We start from the raw sequence: 25,982 nt of genomic DNA, 5'->3' as shown, positions 1-25,982 counted from the left end.
ATTGGGTTTGGTTCATGCTGGAATCTCTTCCTTATTGCAAAAACATATTACTGATTAAAGTATGTCCTAACCACTCTAAACAGTGTCCCAGTTTTGTTTATCTGTGACAATAGAGGGATTTTTTTTTTTCCTACGTACTTTAAGCAATAGTGAGGCTGAGTAAGTGAAACATACCTCAGATATCAGTATCTCACACTGGTGACATGAAGGAAAGAAAGTTAAAAATACCACACATCTCTGCAGAGCCAAATAAATAATTTCCATACTTTGGAATGTTGTTCAAGTGACCTGAACACAGAACTGAAGGTTAACTGAGGCACAAATGATGGCTTAAATCCACAAACATTCTGAGACAATGTATTAGAGGATTAAAGGAGCAAAAGCTTTGGGACTTATACAAAACAGATGAAGGTTAAGCAGTGAAAGCTCACTAGGGTTTAAATGTGAAGAAGTGGAACAATCTCCCTAATAAGCCGCAGTGAGTTGGATTCTGAGGAAAACAATACAAATAATTTATGTGAGGTGAGTCTTGGGTTTTATTTAAGGTTACAAATGGTTGTAATAACACATGCCATCAAGGGTGAAGAAATTAAAAAAAAAAACTTCAAAAATAGAAAAAAATGCCTATTCATATAAATCGCTCCCCCACCATTACCCCAAATATATCAGAAAAGACAGATGAAAAACCATGAAATATAAGAGAAAACGATAGGGAGCCTTGAACAAAGGAAGAAATTAGCCTCATAAATCTGAAAAGGAACAAATGACCTCAACAACTGCAAAATCTATTTTGATATGGTAGACTGTTGGGTTCCTACTATGGTAGAATGGGGGAGTGGTCAGAACCACATATTCTTTCTATGTTTTCTATGTTTCTTCCTAAAACTCAATAAATGTTTATTTAATGAAGAAAAGTCCCAGATCTAAGAAAGTAAAAAATACAATTAATTTTAAGGGTTTCTAACTTTAAGCAAGTTATCAAAGCATACCTGAGGTAAAATATGCAACTTCTTGGAAGATAGGGAGCTTTGAACCAAACATATCAAAACAACAAAGGCATTTTTATTTTAAAAAAATCATAAATAAGAAGAGAATTCTACTGGCTGTTAGCAAATGGAAATATAAAATTAAAAAGCAACTCAGGTCTGATTTAAAAGACTGCAGAAGTCAAAAGAATAAATCCTTATGTTCTACGAAAAACTTTTAAAATCTTAGGCAAATAAAATAAGAATTATTGGTTAATATAATCTACCAAGATGTTTAAATGAAATTATTAAGAACTATTATAAAAGAAATATTTTGAAGACTAAAAATACAATGGAAAACATGAAAATTTCAAAACAACATTGTAAGCAAGAAATAAAGGAATGACAAACAGTATCAATCAAAACCAGAACACAGACCAAACAGATGACACAGTGAAATACCTAGGGGGAAGAAAAGGCAATAAGGGATTATGATTAGATTATATTAGTAAGTGTGCCAGGGGAAACACAAAAGACAAATGGCAGCAAATCATAATGAAGGAGAAAACAAACACAGATTTCAAACTAACAATTAAGAAAATACTCAAGGAGCTTCCAGAATTGATCCTTACAAAAAAGACAACCTAGCCAAGTGTAGTGGCATCAGAAGACTGTGGTGGGAGGATCGCTTGAGTCCAGGAGTTGGAGGCTACAGTACACTAGGATAGCACCTGTGAACAGTCACTGGCCTGGGCAACATTCAGAAAACAAAAAAAAAGACAACCTGATATCTAGTGATAAAATTAAAACTCTACCTAAGAGAAATATAAAAGTAAGTAGGAAGGAAAGCAAAGCTATTACAAAAAAAAATGGCAGAGATAAATTCTGATTTTGCAATTCAAACACAAAAGAGTCTGATACTGCACTGACCAATACGGTAGCCAGTGGCCACATATGGCTATTTAAATGTAAATTTAATTAAAATAAATCAAGTTTAAAATTAAAGCCTTTAGTTCTACATGCCACATTACAAATGCTCAACTGCCATACATGACTAAAGGCTACCATATTGGATAGCAGAGATACAGAACATAACCATCACTGCAGAGGTTCTATTGGACAGCAGCCCTTACTGAACAGTGCTTAAATGAAGCTAACTTTTCATTATGAAGACGGAAGAAAATTATATAAAAATATAAAACACCAGCTAGGTTGTGGTGGGTCGTGCCTATAATCCTAGCACTTTCAGAGGCTGAGGCAGGCAGATCACTTGAGGTCAGGAGTTCGAGACCAGCCTGGCCAACATGGTGAAACCCCGTCTCTACCAAAAAATACAAAAATGAGCCGAACATGGTGGTCCATGGTAGCGCACGTCTGTAATCCCAGTTACTGAGGAGGCTGAGGTGGGAGAATTGCTTGAACCCAGGAGGCAAAGGCTGCAGTGAGCTGAGACTGCACCCCTGCACTCCAGCCTGAGTGACAGAGTGAGATCCTGTCTCAAGGGAAAAAAAAAATATATACATATATATATATCTATATATATATGAGAATGTGTCAGTAAAATTCAATGGTACTGGGATTACAAAAGTATATATTTTAAAAGATTAGAAATCAAGGTTATGGTCAAGACAACTGGTAATACAAAGTAGAATCTCTGTTGTTATTCACAGGCTGACTATTTTGGCACTCCCTTCTACCTTTTTCACAAGATTCTTGGTATTTTACCCTTTAAGTAGTTCTAATAAATATCTTTCCAATAAAAGATAAATGCCTAATACACAGGACCATTGCTAATGAAAGAATGTGAAAATAAAGGTCATTTAAGATATATATGGCGGCCGGGCGCAGTGGCTCAAGCCTGTAATCCCAGCACTTTGGGAGGCTGAGACGGGTGGATCACGAGGTCAGCAGATCGAGACCATCCTGGCTAACACGGTGAAACCCCGTCTCTACTAAAAAATACAAAAAAAAAAAAAACTAGCCGGGCGAGGTGGCGGGCGCCTGTAGTCCCAGCTACTCGGGAAGCTGAGGCAGGAGAATGGCGTAAACCTGGGAGGCGGAGCTTGCAGGGAGCTGAGATCCCGCCACTGCACTCCAGCCTGGGCGACAGAGCCAGACTCCATCTCAAAAAAAAAAAAAAAAAAAAAAAAAGATATATATGGCAACTAATAAAAATAATTTAGCTTAACAAAAAGTTGGACCACTTCTGCTTCGGTCTGATGGCACCCCACAAAATTCATATGTTGAAACTTAATCACTACTGTGATAGTATTAAAAATTAGGGTCTTTAGAAGGGATTAAATCACAAGGGCACAGCTCTCATGGATGGAATTAGGGCCTTTATAAAAGGACTTGGGGGAGTGGGTGTGCCCTTTTCTGTCCCTTTTATGTGAGGACATAGTGTTCATCCCCGTCAGAGGATGCAGCAACAAGGTGCCATCTTGGAAACAGGAACTGGATCCTCTCCAAACTCGAACCTGGCATCCTGATCTTGATCTTGGACTTCCAGATTCTAGAACTGTGATAAACGTATTTATGTTCTCTAGAAATTACCCAGTGTCAGGTATTTTGTTATGGCAGCACAAATGCAGTAGGACAGTACAGAAAAAATTGAATCCTTACATCTGAATGATACCCAAAGTTTCCTCAGTTATAGTCATTACAATTAGTTTATGTTTTCATTTGTGGAATTATTCATTGTACCTCCAACCCATTGCAAAAATAATTTTAGGCAAGCTTAAGTACATTTATGTTGAAAGGTAAGGATAGTTAAGTAAAAATTACATTCTAATAGCACTTAGACAAAAATAATTGAGTATATACCACAGGGCCTACATCATGGTCAAGACCACCCCCCCAACACACACACACAAAGAACGAGGAGGAAAGGAAGGGACAGAATAGCCTGCTACATGAGTGGAACATAAAATGATAAAATGTGTACTCAGGCTAGGGTACAGCAGCTGTTCACAGTCACAATGATAGTTCACTGCAGCCTTGAACTCTGGGCCTCAAGAGGTCCTCTTGCCTCAGCCTCCTTAGTAGCTACCTTAGATATAGTTTTTTATATACTCTCGATAATAATTCCATCTATGTTAGAGAATGAAATTAAAAACCCACTAAACAAATGTATAATTATTGAAAATACCAAGGACATGATTAGTGATAGGCTGCTTTCAGTATAGGAGACCCAGCAAAGCATACTCAGAAGATAATGAGAAGACTAGCTGAACACAGTAGTCAGGGTATGAACGTGTAGGCAGGAAATTAGACAAACTGAACTAAGACTCTGTAAGGCACTGAAAACAGGAGTTGAACTTGATCTTATAGAAAAGTGATTTTCAAACTGGTTTCAGGAGCAGGGTACCCCCAGAAATTAACTCAGGAATTGCTGTGGATAACAAGAGTAAGGACATGTGAGCATGTACATGACTGTATTGTTCAATACTGCTTTATGTTTTACATACAGTAAAATTTTTATACAGAATAAGATTCCATGGTAAGATTTTACTTGAATAAGCCAGTTTCTCTGTTAACATTTTAAAAAAATCTTTGGCTGTGGACTGTGGGAAGCACTGAAAAAAAACACAAGTGAATAAGACAGTGTCTGCATTCAAGTTGCTCAATAATTCCATTTTGTTTGTGGTCTACAATTGTTACAAATGTTACCTCGGATTCCTACAATAACTTTCCCACTATAACCAAACCATGTTCTTTCATCCTTTAAAACTACTCTCGAGAGCCCCCACATATACTTCTGGTAACAGTCACCTGCTCCATATTGTAATCTGCCTTCAAGGACTTTAATCCTGTCTGCCATTCATTCACACCATAAACTTTTAAAAAAAATGTCTTGCCAGAAATCATACTGGACGTTTTCATGCATGCTAGATCCAGGGTTCTTCCTGAACAGCTGGATTGTCTTTCGCTGTTCTCTTCTTTCACTGCCTCAATACCTAAAAACTCAGCCTACTTTCTTTCCTCTCAGGAGATTCCTCTTTCACTTCATCCCTTAAACATCTATCCTCTGCAAATAGACGAGGAACACAGACATACTGCAGAACATCCCTCCACTGGAGCCTTCTACACAAATATACACAATTCTATTCAAGGTGCTGACTATCAAACATTTTCTGTATAGAGCACACCTCAGAAACATAATATCTCTATCAATAACCTTGTCCCTCAAATCAGAGTTTAAGGATAGGAACAAAAAGTGTTTTTAGTATTGAATATTTTTATTCATCACTAGGATGTCACGTTTTTCTTGGGTTACCTATTTTGTTCTTAGCAGTTGTTTGTTTGTTTGTTTATTTATTTATTTATTTTGGAGACAGTGTCTTACTCTGTCACTCAGAGTTGAATGCAGTGGTGTAATCTTGGCTCACTGCAACCCCCACCTCCCAGGCCCAAGCGATCCTCCCACCTCAGCCTCCCAAGTAGTTGGGACTACAGGCACGTGCCCAGCTAATTTTTTGTATCTTTGATAGAGCCCAGCTAATTTTTTGTATCTTTGGTAGAGATGGGGTTTCACCATGTTGCCCAGGCTGGTCTCAAACTTCTGACCTCAGGTGATCCACCTGCCTCAGCCTCCCAAAGTGCTGGGATTACAGGCGTGAGCCACCACCCCTAGCCTGTTTACTTCTTTTTAAAGGTAAATATACAATAACCCCAAAATTTAACTAGAGTTCATTCAACTGATACCCAACTAAAACTCTCAGAGTCCAAGTGCTAAACCAAGAGACTGAAAAAAAGGCAACCAAGAATGCTATCATTTATAAAAGTATTTATAAATTGCTTCAAGGCTGTCTTGAACCTTATTAATTTTATATTACTTCTAATCAAAATTAGGCAGCTAAGAATCAGAAAACTTATATTTTAATCACAACCCAAAGTTATGTGTATACTCTTGAACAACTCACTTAGATTAAAATCTAATTTTACTTTAAATTATTTTAGTTACTCATTTGTCTATAAATGACTAAAACTAATACCCATAAATGTCTTCTATCATAAAAGGATTATGATACTATCATGAGATTAATTCTCCAAATAAATTTATTTACCTTTTGAGGCTGATTTGTGTCCCCCACCAAATTAGTATGTTAAAGTTTTACTCCCCAGTACCTCAAAATGTGACGTTTTTAGAGACTAGATTTTTGAAGAGGTAATTAAGTTAAAATAACGTCATTGGGGTAGGCCCTAATCCAATGACTGGTGTCCTGATAAGAGGAAATTTGGACACAGACACATATACAGAGGAAAGACCACATGAAGATACAGGGAAAAGATGCCCATCTCCTAGCCAAGAGAGGCCTCACAAGAAACCAACTCCACTGATACCTTAATCACAGACTTCCAGCCTCCGGATATGTGAGAAAATCAATTTCCATTGTTTAAGACACCCAGTCTGTGGTATTTTGCTATGGCAGCCCTTGCAAACTAATTTACTGACTTCTTAGGTGTGCAGGATGCTACGACAATTTCTGAAGCCATCTACTCACTGTATGTTTATTAAATTTTATTTTTCCTGAGCATATCCTACTCAATTAAATCATAATTTGTATTTAGTTAGTTAGTTATTTTTTGAGATGGAGTCTCACGCTGTTGCCCAGGCTGGAAGGCAGCGGCACAATCTCAGCTCACTGCAGCCTCCGTCTCCCGGTTCAAGCAATTCTCCTGTCTTGGCCCCCTCAGTAGCTGGGATTACAGGCATGCGCCACCACGCCCAGCTAATTTTTGTATTTTTAGTAGAGACGGGGTTTCACCATGTTGGCCAGGCTGGTCTCGAACTCCTGACCTCAGCTGATCCGCCTGCCTCAGCCACCCAAAGTGGTGGGATTACAGGCGTGAGCCACTGCACACGGCCAAGGTAATTTTTAGTTTTAACAATTTGTGAGGGCTTCATTTCGAAGTGTAATGACATCACAACCTACCTAGAAGATCATTTGGCAGATAAGTGGATAGTTATCTTTACATGGAGGTTCAGTAGAGTCTAACATAACAGAATTGAAAACAATCTAGATGTCCAACAATGGGAATATGGTTAAATAATAGTAATAATCCAGGCAAGGTACTGTATACTTAAATAACCTATTACTTATTTCTGAATCAAGATGAATTGCATGACTCATTGAGAAAAAGAAAAAAAAAAAGCCATGGCACAGCAGAGAATCAAACTTACAATGCTTTAAGAGAAAAAAAAATGTTTTAAGCCGAATATATAAAAATTATTATGGTTTATACTAACTACTAATTACTAGTTCTAATTATATGCCATAATCACATTATATTTTCTTAGCTCATAACTCTTTATTTCCAAACACTAAATCAAAACAGATCTTTAAGTTGCATGTGGATTTGCAGAAAGAACTTTTTTAAAGATTAACTTGCTATTTTCATCATTAGCATTTCATCCCTTACTTCATTCAGCAAACCTACTTTTAGGAATTAATAAGAAAATCTCTAAGGAAGTAAGAAGAGCAAAAATATTTACAGATTTGAGCAAGAGCGTATTTTTAGTGAACTGTTACAAGCTACTTAAGTGTCAGACAACAGGAAACTAAATAAATTGTGGTGTGAGAATTTATTTTATGGTACTTAAAAATCATAAACTAGAACCCTGGTTTTTTGTGGGTTTTTCTGAGATGGAGTCTCACCCTGTCGCCCAGGCTGGGAGTGCAGTGGTGCAATCTCGACTCACTGCAACCTCCACCTCCCGGGTTCAAGTGATTCTCCTGCCTCAGTCTCCCAAGTAGCTGGGACTACAGGCACATGCCACCACACTCAGCTAATTTTTGAATTTTTAATAGAGACGAGGTTTCGCCATGTTGGCCAGACTGGTCTCGAACTCCTGACCTCAAGTGATCTGCCCACCCTGGCCTCCCAAAGTACTGGGATTACAGGAGTGAGCCACTGCCCCCAGCCAGAACCCTGGTTTTTAACATTCAGAGGATCACGCATTTTGAGAATCTGATAAAAGCTATGAACCCTCTCCCCAGAATTACACATATATGTATATAACCCCATATTTTTGCATACAATGATAGGAGGTTTACAAATAATTAAAGTCTAAACTACCTTAAAAATCCCAGTCTAGAAAAACTTTCATGGACACATAATATTTCTGGTATATTGTTAAATTTCTAGAAAGCAAAGGATAAACTAGTAGATGCAAAGAAGAAAAGAAATATGTGTTTGTGTCTATGAAAAAGGGCAGCGACCAAATTATTAAGCTTGGTTATCCTTGGATAGTAAAATTATAGAAAATTTTCATATTACTCTATAATTTTCTATCTTCTTATTTTTTACAATAAACTAATTATATAATAATAAAAGAAAACTTAAGAGTTACAATTTATTTTAGCCAAAATAAAATTGTTATTAGTCGAGTGACGAAATAGAGTAGGGTCATGTAATGATAATTTTCTCAAGTTTTAAAGTATATAATAACAAGCAGATAATAAATGACTGATAGTCACTGATAATAGGGTACTTGTGGATGACTTAGATCACCTTGTAAACGTGCAGACTGGAGAAAGGCCATGGTAAATATTTCCTATTTCATAAAATGCCACAAAGTTAATCAATCACAAGCAATAACTGAAGTTCTTTATGAATACAAAACTATGTTTTTGCTTTTAGGCTTCGGGATATGTTCAAAGTGTCTAAAATAAATTTATAAGGAAATAAAGGTCAGAACAAAAAACTTACATTTTCTGTTGTGTATCAACAGAGCTTCTTTCAAATCTATCGTTGCTTTTCCTAATAAAGCATCTGCTTTTAAAGCGTGACGGCTCCAAACTCGAAATTCCAATGTAGTCTGTGGTGTAACATTTCTGGAAGGGTAAAATTATAACAAAAACACAGGAGCAGACATCGTCATTCTATTAATAAGTAACAATTCCTATTAAACCATTTATTTCAGTAATGTTTTAAAGATCATGAATTCCATTTATTTGAGAAGAAATATTGTATGAAACAGGAAACTACTTGAATCATAAATAAAAATATTTTACTTTCAAATACATTAGGACTTTAAAAAATAGATGAGGATTTTTGGAATTAGCAAGCCAAAACACCAACACAAGAGTCTTACTGAGAGTTCACAGTAACACTGTTTCTATTTGAACAAATGTCTAAAGACTTACATAATACTTTTACTATACACAAATTTATGCCATTATTATTTTGAAATGCCAAAATTAAGAATGACTAATATGCAGTCCTATTTATTTCTGTATCAGAACAGTCAGAGAAAATGTCTATATGGAAACAATTTGGTTTATAAAGCAAAAGCAAGCATTATTATGCATCCACTCCTGAAAAATAATTTAATCAAAAATTTCTCCATACTTTAAATTGTCGATCCACACTTTAAAAAAACACTCATTACTTTGAAGTCATTTTACAAAATAAAAAACATATTCCAAAAAACATACTCTCTTGTGAAGATTTTCCATCCTTTATACAAGGTACTTACACAGTTAGCTGTTCATCCCATTTTGGATTAGAAGAACTACTGGATTTTGCTGTTTTCGTAATTTCTCCATCTACAGCTACTTCTGTATATATTGCTGTTGCGAACCAGTTCTTTTTTCTTTTAAGTTTGGCACTAGAAACTAACAGACAAATAATTCACTAGTGAGTATGTGCTGCCAAAAAGTAGTACTGCGCACTAATCAATCAGTAAGAATGGAATTGTGATTCTTGTGCAACTAGAACCCTTCTCATTGGCAGAATGAAGGAACAATACAAAAGGGCTATTGATAATGCCTGAGAGCCATTTGAATGTTTCCAAAACAGTTTTATCGAGCTATAATTCACATACCATATAATTCACCCACTTAAACTGTACAATTCAATGGTCGCACTATATTCAGAATGCACAACCATCACCACAATCAATTTTAAAACATTTTTGTTACCACAAAAATAAACTCCATACCATTAAGCAGTCACCCCCTTCTTTCTCCTCCCAATCAACCCTCTCCCTACCCCCATCCCTAGGCAGCCAGTAACCTACTATCTGTCTCTTTAAATTTGCCTATTCTGGACATTTCATATAGATGGAATCATATAATGTCGAGTTTTTTGTGACTGGTTTCTTTTACTCAGCATTACATTTTTGAGGTTCATCCATATTGTAACATGCACCAGTACTCCACGCCTTTTATTGCCAAGTAACATCCTATTATATGGGTATATGACATTTTATCTATCATGAACTGATACATATATGAACTGCTTCCACTTTGTGGCTATTGTGCATAAAGCTGCTATGAACATTTGTGTGCAGGCTTTTGTGTGGACGTAAGTTTTCATTTATCTTGGGCATATGCTTTGGAGTAGAACTCCTGGCTTGTATGATAACCCTCTGTTGAGTTACTGCCAGGCTATTTTCCAAAGTGGCTGCACCATTTTATACTCCTACCAACAATATATACTGATATCTCCACATCCTCACCCAACAACTGCAGTAAAGATCAAGGGAAAAGTGTCTTCAGATTCAACATGCCCATTAACACCCTTGCCAGGTACTATTAACTTATCTTTCTGAAATTACATAACTGTGGCATTAAAAAAATGTTTTAATGTTTTATCTGGAAAGTTAGCTTCGAAAAGAAGCAGTATTTGCATTTTCAAATAAAAACTTAAAAATCAAAATGTCATTATAAAAGTTAATCATAACCCCTTCCAGAAAGTGAATTTTAAATCTAACATACCCGACATATGAAGAAATCAGGGACTATCTACTTTCTGGGCAAAATACTGATGACCAGGCAGTAAGAACAACTTATCAAGATCACCTCTATAACCAATTACCTATGAACACCCTCGGTCAGAGATGAGGAAGGGAAAAGCCTCTTTCATGTCATACACAACTGATGTTAAGGATATAAAAACAACCAAAGCTATGTAAGCTTCCATTCTATTGTGAGAGAATAATGATCTAAATAAAGAGTCACACAAATAAACCACTGAAATACAATGTGATAAATGCAAGATGTAAAACAAATACTATATTTAAGTACTGGCAACATAGCAATTAAAGAGTGTTCAATGTTATATCTGAACTGCTACTATCAGGGTCTTAGCAAAACTCATTTCCATCCTTCACGGTTCCAAACTGCTCTAAGTTCAGTGTCACTGAACTAACACAGAAGGCCCAGACTTGCTCTCTCCCAAGATTCTTTGAATAAAAGTGTTCATATATTTCCTCAGTATATGTAAGTCTTATCCATATAGTAGAAGACTGGAAGAAGGAAAAGTCAGTATATGATGGTGTTAAAAACAGAGGGTTAGATATATCTGGGTTCATTTTTCAACTGTGCCAGTTACTAAAAGCCTGACCATAGTAAGTCAATTAATTTCTCCGTCCTTACTTGAAAAATTAGAAGAACAGCAGTACCTGATTCTTAGGATTGGTGAGTGAAGGCATGCAAAGCACTATCATCATCAATGAATGCCTGGCATCCAACAATGGTAGCTGTTACTCTATTACTACTGACTATATAGTATTAACTCTTCTCTGAGTTCATTGCAGATCCATCCAAAATACGTCCAATGAATACCCTTACTTGGCAAAATACTCAACAATACTAGAGGGTAAGGTAAGAAAAGAGATTTTGAAAAGATAATAATCTTTAATCTCATGAGGAATTTATAAATATGCTAGCAAAAATGCACATATAATACTGTGATTTTAAATAACTAGAAGACAATCTTATTAATTCAAAAAGTTGTTCTAGTTAGTAGAATATATAGATTTTTTTTCCTATTTAATGAATTTCCTTTGGTGTTATACACAGACTGTCCTCCACCCTAAGGTTATATAAGTATTTTTAAACTATCAGAAAATGAGTCATGTGTGGGAGGGTAGGGAGCGTTAACTTTAAAATCCCACTGACAATAACGTCTCTTCAAAAAATCTAGTAATAAACTTAATACGTAAGAGTCACATGAAGAGAACAATAAAACTTTACCAATAGAAACAAAGACATAAGAAAAATGATATGATATATTCCTAGATTTGAAAAATTTAACACTGAAATATTTCAATTAGCTCCAATTTAATACATTATTTTAAAATAAAAACACCAACTGATTGGTTTTGAGTGTTTTTGGTCGGGGCAGAGGAAAAGGAGGGGAGACTTAAATATTCAAACAAAAGCCAAAGAAAATTTGAGAACAGTAAAGGTATATTTTAAAATGCAAAGTAATAAAAGGAAATTTATCAAAATAGTCTTTTAAAAAGCACCATAAAGTGAAAATAATTAAAATGGTTTGACAGTGATGTAAAAGAGAAGTAAAGAGAACAAGCAAGATACTAATACATAACAGTGGCATTTCAAATCAATGGGAAGATAGATTAGTCCATAAATGTTGAAACATTTGAAAAGAATGAAGTCTATAATTCACACCACTCATACAAAAATAAGCGGCATATGATTTGGCATTTTTACTTTAAAAAATGAAATTAATGCTCTAGAAGACAAAATAGCTAAAAAAAATTATAAACATGAATATAACATCCCATTTGTTCTTCAATCTCATCCTTTTAATATATCTTGCACACTTTATGCTTCTGACTCTTTCCTGTTGAAAGTCTAAAATCTAAAATATCGAAGATAATACACTTCTATATGCTACTATCCTTAGGTACCTGGTACATTACAGTATATCACCATATGACAATAGGTAGTTTTCTGTTTTATTTTTTTCCATCAGTTTCCCTGCGTTCCATGATCAATGCTCTTATTCTTATAAGTTGCTGCCAATCAGATAAGGGTTAAGAACAGAAATGAGGATAAGAGTAACTATGCTAATAATAAAAATAAATTAGAAGATTTTAATAATTCGGCTTAGGGCAGAGTACCTCAGTTTACAGACAATAAACAGCCAGACTGCAATATTAGAGGGGTCTTAACCTGGTTACTTATTGTTTTTAAAAGAAAAGAAAAGCCTGGGTGTGGTGGCTCACGCCTGTAATCCCAGCACTCTGGGAGGCCAAGGCAGGCGGATCACCTGTGGTCAGGAGTTCGAGACCAGTCTGGTCAACACGGTGAAACCCCGTCTCTACTAAAAATACAAAAAAAAATTAGACAGGAATGTTGGCATGCAACTGTAATCTCAGCTACTTGGGAGACTGATGCAGGAGAATCACTTGAACCCAGGAGCGGGAGGTTGCAGTGAGCCAAGATCGCACCACTGCACTCCAGCCTGGGCAATAGAGCAAGACTCCATTTCAAAAAAAAAGAAAAATCAATACAGAGGTCATTGTAATCTAATAAAAGGAGAAACAACTTGGAGTCCTAAGACCTCTGTTAGTTTCTCATTATTAACCCAAGGCACTTAATTTAATCCCTCTGATTCTCAGTGTCCTCAATGACAAATCAGGAGTCGTAATCTTTATTTAAGAAGTGATTGTAAGATCAGTAAGACTGGGAATTTTAAGGTGATTTTTATTTTAAAAATTAGATCAACAAAACAAAAGACAAAGACAAAAAGAAAAGAAGGTACTAAAACCTGGTGCCATTTAGCACAGGTCCATGATCATTATTTCCCAAGAGGATCACTGTATTTCAAAGGAGAGCAGCAACTGATGCTCAAAATTATAAATACTGTCGTGGCATTGTTTTGGTTACTTAGACTCCCTTGGTCCACATCTATTTTCCAATTGGTTCTCCAGATTTGATTCACCTGATAGCCTTTCAATAAGTTCTTTTTCAGCTCAAATTAGCCAGATCAGGTTTTTCTTTTTTCTTTCTTTTCTTTTTTTTTTTTTTTTGAAGAAAAGAAACAGAGCCTCACTCTATCCCCCAGGCTGGAATGCAGTGACGCCATCTCGGCTCACTGCAACCTCCACCTCCAGTGTTCAAGTGATTCTCATGCCTCAGCCTCCCAACCAGCTGGGATTACATGCATGTGCCACCATGCCCGGCTAATTTTTGTATTTTTAGTAGAGATGGGGTTTCACCATATTGGCCACGCCAGTCACAAACTCCTGGCCTCACGTGAACGACCTGCCTTGGCCTCCCAAAGTGCTGGGATTACAAGCATAAGCCACCATGCCCAGCCTAGGTTTTTCTTACTTTAAGAACTCTTACACATAGATCAAGATAATTTGAAAGTTAAACTTCGGGTGTACTGTCCATTGGTCCTAGGCAAGTTACAATGAACTGAAAATGTGGTGAAAATAAGGCTCTAAGTTTCTTATACAGAACAAAAGTAGAAGGAATTATGTAAGTGGTTCTTCAGTGGAGTACCTATCAGCTTCATCAGGAGAACTGTTTCAAAAATACATGCCCATTATTCACAGAAAACAAAATAGAAATATCCCTTATAGTTCATCCTTACTTACAGTGAGAGAAATGCTATTTAAATAACACTAAGATACCACTTTAGTATCTAATTATGAACAATCCCAAAGCTTGACAATAGATTTTGGTTAGGCTTTGGGAAAACAGGCACTCTCATGTACAGCTGGTGTAGACACAAAATGGTACAGGGCCCATGGAGAGGAACTTGGCAATACCTAGCAAAATTACATGTGTTTTTACCCTTTGACCCAGCAATCTAGGATCCTATCCTATTGATACATGAGCAGAAATAATAAACAACTTTTGTATGAAGTTATTTGTTGCAGCACTATTTGTAATAGCAAACAGTGGAACTCCAATGTCCAGCAATAGATTAGTTAGCTTTTTTACATCTATTCAACAAGGTATGGTGCAATAATAAAAAAGAATATTCTGTCATGAAACAAAGTCCAGAATAATACTATAAAGTTAAAAAAAGCAAAGCACAGAAAAGTATGTAAGAATTAGGGGATTAGGAGGAGAAATGAGATACATATACTGAACACACATCTGCTTATATTTTCAAAAAGAAGCAACAGAAAGATAAAGCAAAGCTAATAAAAAATGTGAACCTACAGGGCAAGGGAGAGAAGTGGGAAAATGGGACCAAGTAGCCAGACCTCTCTGAAGGTACCTTGGTTTTGACTCTGGGACTATGTAAATGTCTTACAAGGTTATAAAACAAAATTAAAAAAACAAAACAAAACAAAACAAAACACTGAAAAAAAAATGAACTTAACTAATTATCAATTTAGTGACATAACCAAATAGAGAATTACTAAGGTACTTTAAAACATGGTATTTTGATTATACATCCTAAAGGGGGAAAATGCACAAAAAAAATCTTAAACTGCAATGAGTGGACCTATTGTTTTTGGTAATTTTTTTAATTACCTTTTTTTCCCCCTTTTTTCATCTCCTCCTTCCTCTGTTTTTGGTAATTTTCATGTTATTTTGAACTGGTGTGGTAGGATAAAACAGATAATATGATAATGTCATTTTGAATGAAGATTTTTTGATTAAGAGAAGGGAGTTACAGGTCAGGCACTGTGGCTCACATCTGTAATCCCAGCAATTTGGGAGGGTGGTGCAAAATGATTACTTGAAACAAAGAGTTCAAGACTAGCGTGGGCAACATAGTGAGACCCTGTCTCTAAAAAAATTTTTTTTTAATTAGCCAGGGAAGGTGTTGAACGTCTGCAGTCTCAGCTACTTGGGAGGCTGAAGCATGAGGATCACTTCAGTCCAGTAGTTTCAGACTACAGGGAGGTATGTTTGTGCCACTGTACTCCAGCCAGGGAGAGAGAGTAAGGCCCTATCTCAAAAGAAAAAAAAAAAAAAAAGATATAAATATAAAGTCAAATTAATTTAATTTTTTTTCCTTTTAGTAGAAAATGGTACTTACAGACTACAGTTATTATTATGAATTGGAAATATCAGCATGAACTAAGGATGTTAAAATATTTTTTATTTTTTGCTTTCTACAATAAACATTTCCTAGCTCTGTTAACTGAAACCTCCCAGAAACAACTAACCTTACAGTAATGAGTACCATGGGAACTACAGCACTGTGTAATCCCACTTAAATATTTGCCCAATGATTGAACAAATGACTAAATGTATGTAAGAAGGCCTTTAGCATCCTGCTCCATCCTATTAATCATTTAAGGGTCAACTCAATGATACTTTTCAAAAGCCCAAATTCTCCCACCATTACAGAGGCTTTATCTTCTCTTCATCCAGCATAGGTTCAATAAATATTTACTGAATAAATAGCATACTTTTGGAGGGCATCTACCTTTGAGGCCTATTGCAACAAATACGCCATAGTATGAATCTAAAAGAAATTATATTTCTGGAATAAGTCTGCTGAATTAGGTATTCAAAAGAAAAGTTTATCAGGGAATCACCATATTAAATATAAAAATAACTTACCAGTTACTTGTAACTGCAACCTTCCACTGTGGTTATTACTAGTATCAGACCTTGGTGAAGCAGTGGCCATGTCCCAAAATTCAGCTAAAACCTATTTTTAAAAAAGGGAATTTATTCATGTGTTAGATAAGAGTTAATAATTTTCAAGATATTAAAACTACTTTTTAAATCAACTAAGAAGTTCTCAAAAAGTACAGGGAAATTATGAAGCCTATTACCATCCCATTAAAACAAACCCTAAAGTTAGTTGAAATAACAGAAAAAATGGTGAGTAGTAAGCAAAAATAAAAATAAACATTAGAATGTTGCCCTGTTGCAGGAATGCTGGGATCCAGAGACAAAGCACTGGGCCTGCTACAAGGGGAAGGAGCTGAGATTCCCATACTAAGCAAGGGCCCAAGTCAGTAGAAACTCCTAACATACGGCAGAAGCATATATATATACATGTTTTAGGAAGGTACCCCAATTTAAGCCATTGGGAGTACCCAAGACGAAGACCAACCAAGTCCGAGTCTATAATCTTAAAAATCAAATTTATATGAAAACAAGCCACTAGTCTGGGCAACAGAGCGAGACTCCGTCTCAACAACAACAATGAGAATCTCTATCCAAACAAGACAAAATAAAACTCACAATCTACATGGGGTGGGTGGGAAGCCTCAAAATACAGTAAAAACTACAGGAAAAAACTGACAACTCGGCCATTATTGTGGATGATTTCAACACATCCCAATTAATCATAAGTCAAGCAGACAAAAAATAATAATGAACAAGCAGGATTTAATAACATCAAGAGAACCTCACAACCAACTATTAGAAAATAAAAATTTTTCTCAGGTACTCATGAGACATGAGTGACATACAAAAAAACATACACTGAGATACAATGAAAAGCTCACTAAATTTCAAAAAATGTTCTAAGTCTCTGTCCGTAATACAATTAAGTTAAAAATCAGTAACAAAAGATAAACTTGAAAAATATGAATAGAATTTAAAAACACTTCTAAATAATTAATGAATCAAAAGAAACCATGTTGGAAATTACAAAAAAAAAAAAAACTAAGAACTGAGAAACAAAAATACCACATATGAAAATGTATGGGAAAAGTTATACTTAGAGGCAAATTTATAGCCTTAAAGACATACTAGGAAAGGAAAGGTTGAAAACTCATGTGTTAGTAGGTCATCTGGTAAGTCTGAAAAACAGAACAAACCCAAAGAAAGGAGTTAATAAAGAGCAGAAACTAACGAAGTAGAAAGAAGGTAACAGAAAGGATCGACAAAGTCAGAGCTACTTAGAAAACACTAAGATAAATAATAAATGTCTGATAAGACTAATGAAGGGGAAAAAAATGAAACAAAATAGGAAGCCCTAAAACAGACCGACGCATGTAAGGACATAGCCATGTAAGAGATGTAGCAATGCAGATCCACGAGAAAAGGGGGATACTTAAATAAACCTTGAATTAGCCATATGGAAAAAAAATGACACTGGACCCCTATTGCACATCATATATAAAACCAATTCAAGATGGACCAATGACATAAATATGAAAGGGAAACAGTAGAACTCTTAGAACAAATTACAGCAGAAAACCATTGTTTTGTGTCCTCCCAGGATGCAAGGATTTCTTAAGTGACAGGGGCATACTAACCAAATAAGAAAAGTGTGAATATTCACACCTGTAATCCCAGCACTTTGGGAGGCCAAGGCAGGCGGATCACCTGAGATCAGGAGTTCAAGACCAGCCTGGCCAACATGGCAAAACCCTGTCTCTACTAAAAAAAGACAAAAATTAGTCAGGCGTGGTGGTGGGCACATGTAATCCCAGCTACTCAGGAGGCTGAGGCAGGGAGAATGGCTTGAACTCGGGAGGTGGAGGTTGCAGTGAGCCGAGGTCACACCACTGCACTCCAGCCTGGGCAACAGAGTGAGACTCTGTCTCAAAAGAAAAAAAAAAGTGTGAATATTTTGACTACATGGAAATTGAGACTTCTGTTTATCAGGACATCATAAAGAAAATGAAAAGATATGCCAGAAACTGGAATAAATTTGCAAAACAAAAAACTAAAGATTAGTATTTACTACTATATAATACTTACAAATAAGAAAAAGACAACACATTAGGCAAAAGGCTTAACTGTAATTATACAGAAAAGGAGATTTCTAAGGCCAACAAAGATGAAACAATGCCAAATCTCACTGCCCATCAGAGAAATACAAACCACACAGATGTCATTTTTAAATTCATTAGAATGGTAAAAACTAGGAATGTTGATAGTGCCAAATAATGGCAAAAAACATGCAACAGTGGTGGCTCTTATATACCGCTGGTAGGCATTTCAGATGGCAAAATCCTGTTGGAAAACAATTTGGCATTATCATTTAAAGTTAAACATTTGCATGCCCTTCAATGAGCGATTTTGAATTTTATAAAATTTTTGTACCTGTGTACCAAGTATAAGCATTCTTCATAACAACAAAAAAAGTGAAAAATACTCAAATGTCCATTGGTAGAAAATGGTTACATAAATTAGGCTAACTCATGCAATCGAGCATTATACAGTAGTGAGAAGAATGAACTAGGTGGGGGTCGTGGCTCACGCCTGTAATCCCAGTGCTTTGGGAGGCCGAGACGGGTGGATTATTTGAGGTCAAGACCAGCCTGCCCAACACAGTGAAGCCCCGCCTCTACCAAAAAAATAATAATAATAATACAAAAATTAGCCAGGCGAGGTGGCAGATGCCTCTAACCCCAGCTACTCGGGAGGCTGAGGCAGGAGAACTGCTTAAACCCAGAAGGCAGAGGTTGCAGTGAGCTGAGATCGTGCCATTGCCCTCCAGCCTGGGTGACAGAGCAAGACTCTGCCTCAAAAAAAAAAAAAAAAAAAAAAAAGAATGAATATAGCTATAAGCAACAACATGAATGGATCTAAGAAAAAGAACAGTAAGTAGAAAAGAAAAGAAAAAAGACAGATGAGTTCTGAGCATTAACACCTTCCTCTCAGTTCTGTCTCCAAGATTTAACATTCTACACTGAAGTCATAAGAAATTCTTCCAACTCCTAATGACAAAGAAGAAATGAATTCTTTTGACAGTTATCATGACCTCATCTTTTGTTATTCATTTCCTTTGAAAACACCATGATTCCATGATTGAAAAAGAAATCCAGAAATGTGGGGTACTGTGGATCCTGAGCCTCAAGAGTTTGACCAACGAGCAATTACAGGAAGCCCAGTAAAGAACTGCTAAGGTCCAAACGGCCACCAAATAACAAGCTGTCAGTCTTCCAAGGAGTACTCTGTGAATCTCATGGTAACATTTCTGCACACAATAAAGAAACTAGTGTACAGAAATGTTTATTTGTCTATGATATAGCAATATCCACAGAGTCCAAAAATAAGTCTTCACAATTATTTTCTGGTTATAAATTTGAATTTGCCTATTCAGATATTTCTGTCTATTTTTATGTCTGCTCAAACATCTTTTATGATGTTTCAATGCTTTCCTTGAAATGTATAAAGATTTGTAAATTAGATTTTCCTCTATAATAAAATACCATATGTGCAAGCTTTAAAAAGCCTGCAAACATGATTATGAAACTCAAATCAAACAATCATATTTGTGGTATTTTAAAAAGAAAAGATGGAAACAAGTTCAGGATAGCAGTTACTTTAGGGGCTGGGAAAAGGTAAGAATATGGAATCAGAGAGGTCTTCACAGCTCTTTAACCACACTGGGATTGACCTAGTTCTTCGGTTGAGCAGTCGGTTCACAAATGGATTTTATTATTGACTTCTATGTGTTACATATAATCTGGTACATTCAAATCACATGGTTTTTTTTTCTTGTTTAATTTAAAGAATGTATGGAAGGCATGGAAGTAGACACAGTAAAGTATAAATCACTAATTAATCAAGTGTGATTACTGGAGACTGTGATGCAAAAGAAGGACAGATACAGCTTTCACAGATGGCATTTAGTCTTCCAAGAAAAAGACACTTCTTCCTCTAGGCAGTAAATGAGGGACTTAAGGATAGGTGAAGATATTGATTCATTTGGAGGTAGATTAAAAAAAAAAAAAATCAAAGACCCTTACTAGGGAACTAAACACAAAGACAACTACTGAGAATAAAGGCAAGAGGCATAGATTACTTATTTGAGAAAAATCTTAAAAGTTTACAATACCCTGGAGACGCGGGAACAGTGCCAACCAGGTAAAAAATTATTCACTTTATTACATGAAACTCTGTGTACTCTGATCCCCACCCCCAATCTATTTTTCTCTGTATTCTATATAAACTCTTTGATATCACCCAATCCCCAGACTCAAGAGCACATGTTCTGGTAACCAGTAACTGCAAATTTAAACTAAAACCATGAAAGATGGTTCAAAAAATGATACTTACCTTGCCTTAAAAGGGAAGAGATACAGCAAATAAAATTATCAATTTCAACAATTATTCTCTACACTTCATTTAATAAAGTTATATGACACTTAAAAGATAATGTACTATCATATATTCTCCCATCTGAGCATTACAGTAACACTGTGTGAGGAGGGAAGCACTCTGTCCATCTTAGAGACGAGAAAACTGAGTCTCAGGAGTATCAGAAGTCTAAAGTATTTTTTATGACCACATATTACTAAGTCTACATAATTATCAAAATGTATGAAGTCTCATTATTAAATGTGGTCTTAGTTTAAAAAAATTGTTCATCACTTACTATGTATCAGGAACTGCTAGACACTGGGGATACAAAGATGAGTAAGACACGATTCCCTCTTTCAAGGAGCTCATAGTCTGTGAGGAGACAACCCTGTAAACAAATAAATAGCTTTCAGTGTGATAATTCCTAAAACAGATGCAAAAGGTAAAGTACTACATCCGGGGCACATAAGAGAAGGTAGACAATCCATCCTTCAGGGATCAAGAAAGGGATCACAGAGAAGATAACCTCTGAGGGAACCGCATCTTGAAGTGCGTAATTCTTCGAGAGAGAATTAGAGAAAGAATGGAACGTCCAGAGAACTGCTTGCATAGTGCACAATGGAACATACGGAGAATGTAATGTGATCAGGCAAACAAAGAGGGTCTAAACTGCATAGCATCCTATGTAATAGTTTATATTGTATTTAAAATATACCATGCATAGTACTTGAAAGTTTATCTTGATGGCTTCAGTGATGAGAATTGCATTTTGGAAAAATAACTTTGGAAGCTGTGGGGGTTAGATTTAAGATAGTGAGCTTATCTGAACTAGAGCACTGGCAGTATGAAAGAAAACACTGAGGATACATATAATGTCTTTGACCAGATGGCTATAGGATGGCTGAGGGTTACAAAAAAAATAAGAATCTGAAAAACTAAAATTTCCCACTTCGTTGTCTGGGTGGATGATGGTTCCCTAACCAGGATAGAGAGAAAAGTAAGACTATTTGACTATTTGACTATTAGGGAAGAGTGCAGTGGGAGAGATTACTAGTGGGAGATTGTGAGAAGAACAGGACCCATCAAGTCCAGGATGGGGTCATATGAGCTAGTGAATGGAACGGAGATCCATTACGGATCTAAGTAAGACTATTTTTCACTTCCAGTTCTGCCACTTAAGAGCTGTATGACCAAGTTAACTTTTCCATGGCTCATTTCCTGTATCAGTAGAATAGGAAAAACAAAGTCATCTATCTCATGTTACAATGAGAATTAAATGAGATAATATATGTAAAAGACGTAGCACTTTGAGTATGCAGCACGAAGTAAGGACTCAATAAAGACTACCTATTGTTTTTATTGTGGAAGAAGGAGGTTAAAAATACAAGTTTCATTTGGATATGCAGTTCAAAAGAAAGTTGCTAATAACCAGGTATAATAGACAGCTAGTTAGAGAAGCATGCAGTCGAGGAAACAGGTCCATGGGGAAGAAATATTTTGGAGTCACAGTTTATGTAAGTGGCATTAACTTCCATGGAAGACAATGGGCTTGTTCACAGTGGAGATGTTTTGGAATAAATATTGAGCAGAATGAGAGAGTGCTGATCAACTTCTGCTGAGCCCTATTAATACTGTGCTTATCACAAGCCCTCAGGGACAACAATCTGCATAACGGTATGACTTTTATCAAGTTGTCCTTGGTCCCCAGCATATGAGAAGACAAAAAAACTGTATGATCAATTTAGGCTCAGGAATTTAGAAAGCAGGGTTGGCAAAAGAAAAAACGAAGTCTGAGTTTTAGGTCATAATCTACGCTCAGAGGGTATGGTCAGTAATATCTAAGCTAATTATGTCGGTCCAACCCTATGAAAATCCCCAGGCTTGTATAAAGGTTCACTATTATTCAACTGCAAAGAACAGAAAAAAGTCCTGAATGTAGATAATAAACTACATTTCCAGTACTCAGGTTATAGATCTATCAAATCCTCATTTAGAAGGTATATCTTAATTGCCTGCTTACTTCAAAATGTCTTTCTTAAGTCAGAAGCAAAATTGTGAAAGGAAGAAAGAAAGAGGGAGGGAAGGAAGGGGAAGGAAGGGGAAGGAAGGGGAGGGGAGGGGAGGGGAGGGAAGGGAAGGGAAGGGAAAGAAGATTCAATTCGAACAGATCTGATTCATTCTGCACACTCTGCAGTGTTAAAGCTTTGAAAAGTCAAATAAATACTGTCACATATCTATGTGCCTGGATCAATTAATAAACATACTTACTGGCTGCATAGTTTATAAAGTGGGTATGGCAAGGATACAGAAATGGTAGAAGACAAAGTCCTGGCTTCAATACCGAGTTTAATTTTGACGACAATACTAATACATAAGAAAAAACTCAGTAACAAGATAGGATGATATGTAACAGAGCAGTTCAGTCCAATAAATGTGGAACCTAAAAGGTTAGAAAGCCTGCACTTAGGCAAAGCTATTTTATCAAGCATAAAATGTAAAACTCAATGCATGTGGCAAAGATAAAAATGGATGAACCATGCAGTCTCCCCCCTCAATATGGCTAAGATTCAGCAACTCTAAAGCATAAAATAAATATTTCATTAAAATGTAAACTACAAAATAGAGGATTAAATTTTAAGTTAAATTATATATAGGAATATAGAAATATTACTTCTACATAGAAATACTGTTGGTCATTTCAATGACTTTATAGAATGAGAGAGTAAACAGGAGGGCGACCAACTCGTCCCAGTTTGCTCAGGAACATCAGGTTTTAATCTTGCATCCTGGGAAACCTCTCAGTTCTGGCCAAACTGGGGTTTTTGATAATCCTAGTGAACAGTGTAATGGCTCTAACTGCCTAGACAGCTCTTTTGATGTATCTCAAAGAAACTTTTCTAGTGGAATCCTGTTATAAAAGTATAATTCTGTTAGATTTTTCATTTCCATGCGACCTGCAAATTCAGAAAGGAAAAACCAATTTTATAGGAACGACTCATCACTAGGGCTCAAAATCATATCATTGGGACTACATGTCGGGAGAAGGGAACAGTAAGAGGTTTTCTCAATACCTTTTAGCCCTCCGAATCATTTACTTTTAATAGACTCTCTGTCCGTATCATCACCACTGATCTCTCTACTCAAGGCATTTCCAACTAGTGCTACTGTTCTTCCCTGGCCCATGCCATCCTCCATCATCCCCATGCCATCATACCCCATGCCATCGCAGCCTATGCATCTATGCCAACAACTCACCTGTCCTGTATCTTGCTGATCTCCGTTCCATTCACTAGCTCATATGACCCCATCCTGGACTTGATGGGTCCTATTCTTCTCACAATCTCCCAATAGTAATCTCTACCACTGCACTCTTCCCTTAGAATTGGTCTGCTTAACTCAGGAACTATAGTCTCTCCAGCACTCTCCCACACTCCTTCACTGTAGGGGCCCTACTGGCAATGTCATTAATACTTTACATTTGCATAGCACTTCATAGTTTCAACTTTTCACATGTTATGTCAAGAAAACAGGCTAAGTACAATTGTTTCCAATTTTACCAGTGCCACGTTAATATCACTTTTCACTTCTATCTCCCATTGGGCTTTTCTTCCCAGGTTCTGTCTTTATTGTGCCTCTGTCTCTACCTTCAAATAAACTTGGTGTTCTCAATGTACATATCTAACTATTTGGGAAAGAAGCTATCTAATTTCTTTTAAAGCTTTTTATATACAAATAGAGACGGGGTCTCACTATTTGCCCAGGCTAGTCTTTAACCTCTGGCCTCAAGTGATCCTCCCACCTGGGCCTCCCAAAGTGTTGGGATTACAGGCATCAACCACTATGACCAGCCAAAAAATGAAAGCTTTCTTGTCCACACTTGACCTCTCCCTATAAATATCACGGATTGATCCACTTATACTCAAAATACAAGAATGCCCCTCTTCTGATAATTTACAAGTGTGCTGCAGAATAGCACTTCTGAGCTGTACCATTCCAGTGACTTGAAGAGTACTTGCAATATCTACCAGAAAAATGACAAATAAACATGGAATCTACAGGTACTTGTTAGCCTCTGACTTTAATTTGGGTGTTTATTTTAACCTAAAAATGCCTATCTAACCACAGGACCTAATAATTTCAACTATCTTTCCTCTATCTTTCTGTATTTTTGGTCAATTTCAAAGTTCCTTTAAGTGTACAATATATGGCCCTTTAGGAAGTATTTCTATGAGAAAAATGTATTTTTCTTCAAAATGCCCAATTTCCTAAGTTAGTATGAATACCCAACTCTTACTATTCATTATCACTCAATTTCAGATTTTCAGCCAGAGGGAGATAATACATTAATTTTTAATTAACATTAATTTTTTTCTGAGCCTGTTAGTTCTGTTTTCTCTTACTCTCTAATTTTTACATCTTCTTTTCCAGTAACATAAATCTAAACCTTGTTTCTTGACTTTTCTTTTTCAGATATATCTCACATCTCCCCTTTCATAAATGCAATCTCTTCCTATTTTTCAACCACTTCATTTTCTTATAGAAAGTGAGCTTCTATTCGATTGTATTTTTAATTTTTAATTTTACTTTATTTTCTTTCTTTCTTTGGAGGCAGGGTCTCACTTTTGTCACCCAGGATAGAGTGCAGTGGCATGATCATGGCTCATTGCAGCGTCTAATACTGGGCTCATGCCACCCTCCTGCCTAAGTCTCGGGGACTACAGGCATGTACCACCATGCCTGGTTAATTTTTTTGTTTGTTTGTGTAGACATGGGGTCTCTCTACACTTGACTCAGGCTGGTCCAGAACTCCTTAGCTCAAGTGAGCCTCCCACCCCAGCCTCCCAAAGCACTGAAGTATTTTTTATTTTTAAAGTTTTATTACTCTCAAATAATTACACAGAAAACTCCTCTGCTTTACAGTAAGTTACCTCAAAATTTACCTCTCATTAACATGTATAACGTAAGCAAAAAATATTCTTACATTAAAATGCACCATACATATCACAGTTTTGAGCTTGAAGCACCAAATCTTGATTTTTCTGTAGATTCCTTTTTAATGCCAATTTTAACCATTTCTAAGCTATATGAAAGCCTTGTTCTCAAAATTATTCTATGATCAATCTACTCTAAACTATTAGTTACAAAATGAACACAAATTTTTTTCTCTCTCTCAAAGCAACCAACACATAAAATTCACTTTATTTACAGAAATTCAAGTCCAATAACTAGTGAAACTATTTAACTCAATTCTCTTTTCATTCTCATTAATTCTAATCAAGTACCTTTT

General features: G+C 36.1%; 1 protein-coding gene across 11 annotated transcripts in view; it reads right to left on the bottom strand.

Annotated features, from left to right (window-relative positions):
• WWP1 (WW domain containing E3 ubiquitin protein ligase 1) overlaps nt 1–25,982 on the bottom strand; it is a 141,005-nt gene that overhangs the window by 93,759 nt on the left and 21,264 nt on the right. For 7 of the 11 annotated variants that reach the window (XM_015145628.3, XM_077942299.1, XM_077942293.1 and 4 more), the window contains 4 exon segments: nt 20,991–21,083; nt 16,262–16,352; nt 9,448–9,586; nt 8,679–8,803 (listed from right to left, as the gene is read on the bottom strand). In XM_015145628.3, the coding sequence (XP_015001114.2) occupies nt 8,679–8,803; nt 9,448–9,586; nt 16,262–16,331 (334 nt within the window). In that variant the 5' untranslated portion in view covers nt 16,332–16,352; nt 20,991–21,083. 11 annotated transcript variants of the gene reach the window in all.

Source organism: Macaca mulatta, chromosome 8, assembly GCF_049350105.2.
Source record: "Macaca mulatta isolate MMU2019108-1 chromosome 8, T2T-MMU8v2.0, whole genome shotgun sequence".
In the NCBI taxonomy this organism is placed as follows: domain Eukaryota; kingdom Metazoa; phylum Chordata; class Mammalia; order Primates; family Cercopithecidae; genus Macaca; species Macaca mulatta.
This window is presented reverse-complemented; position numbering and strand designations above follow the sequence as displayed.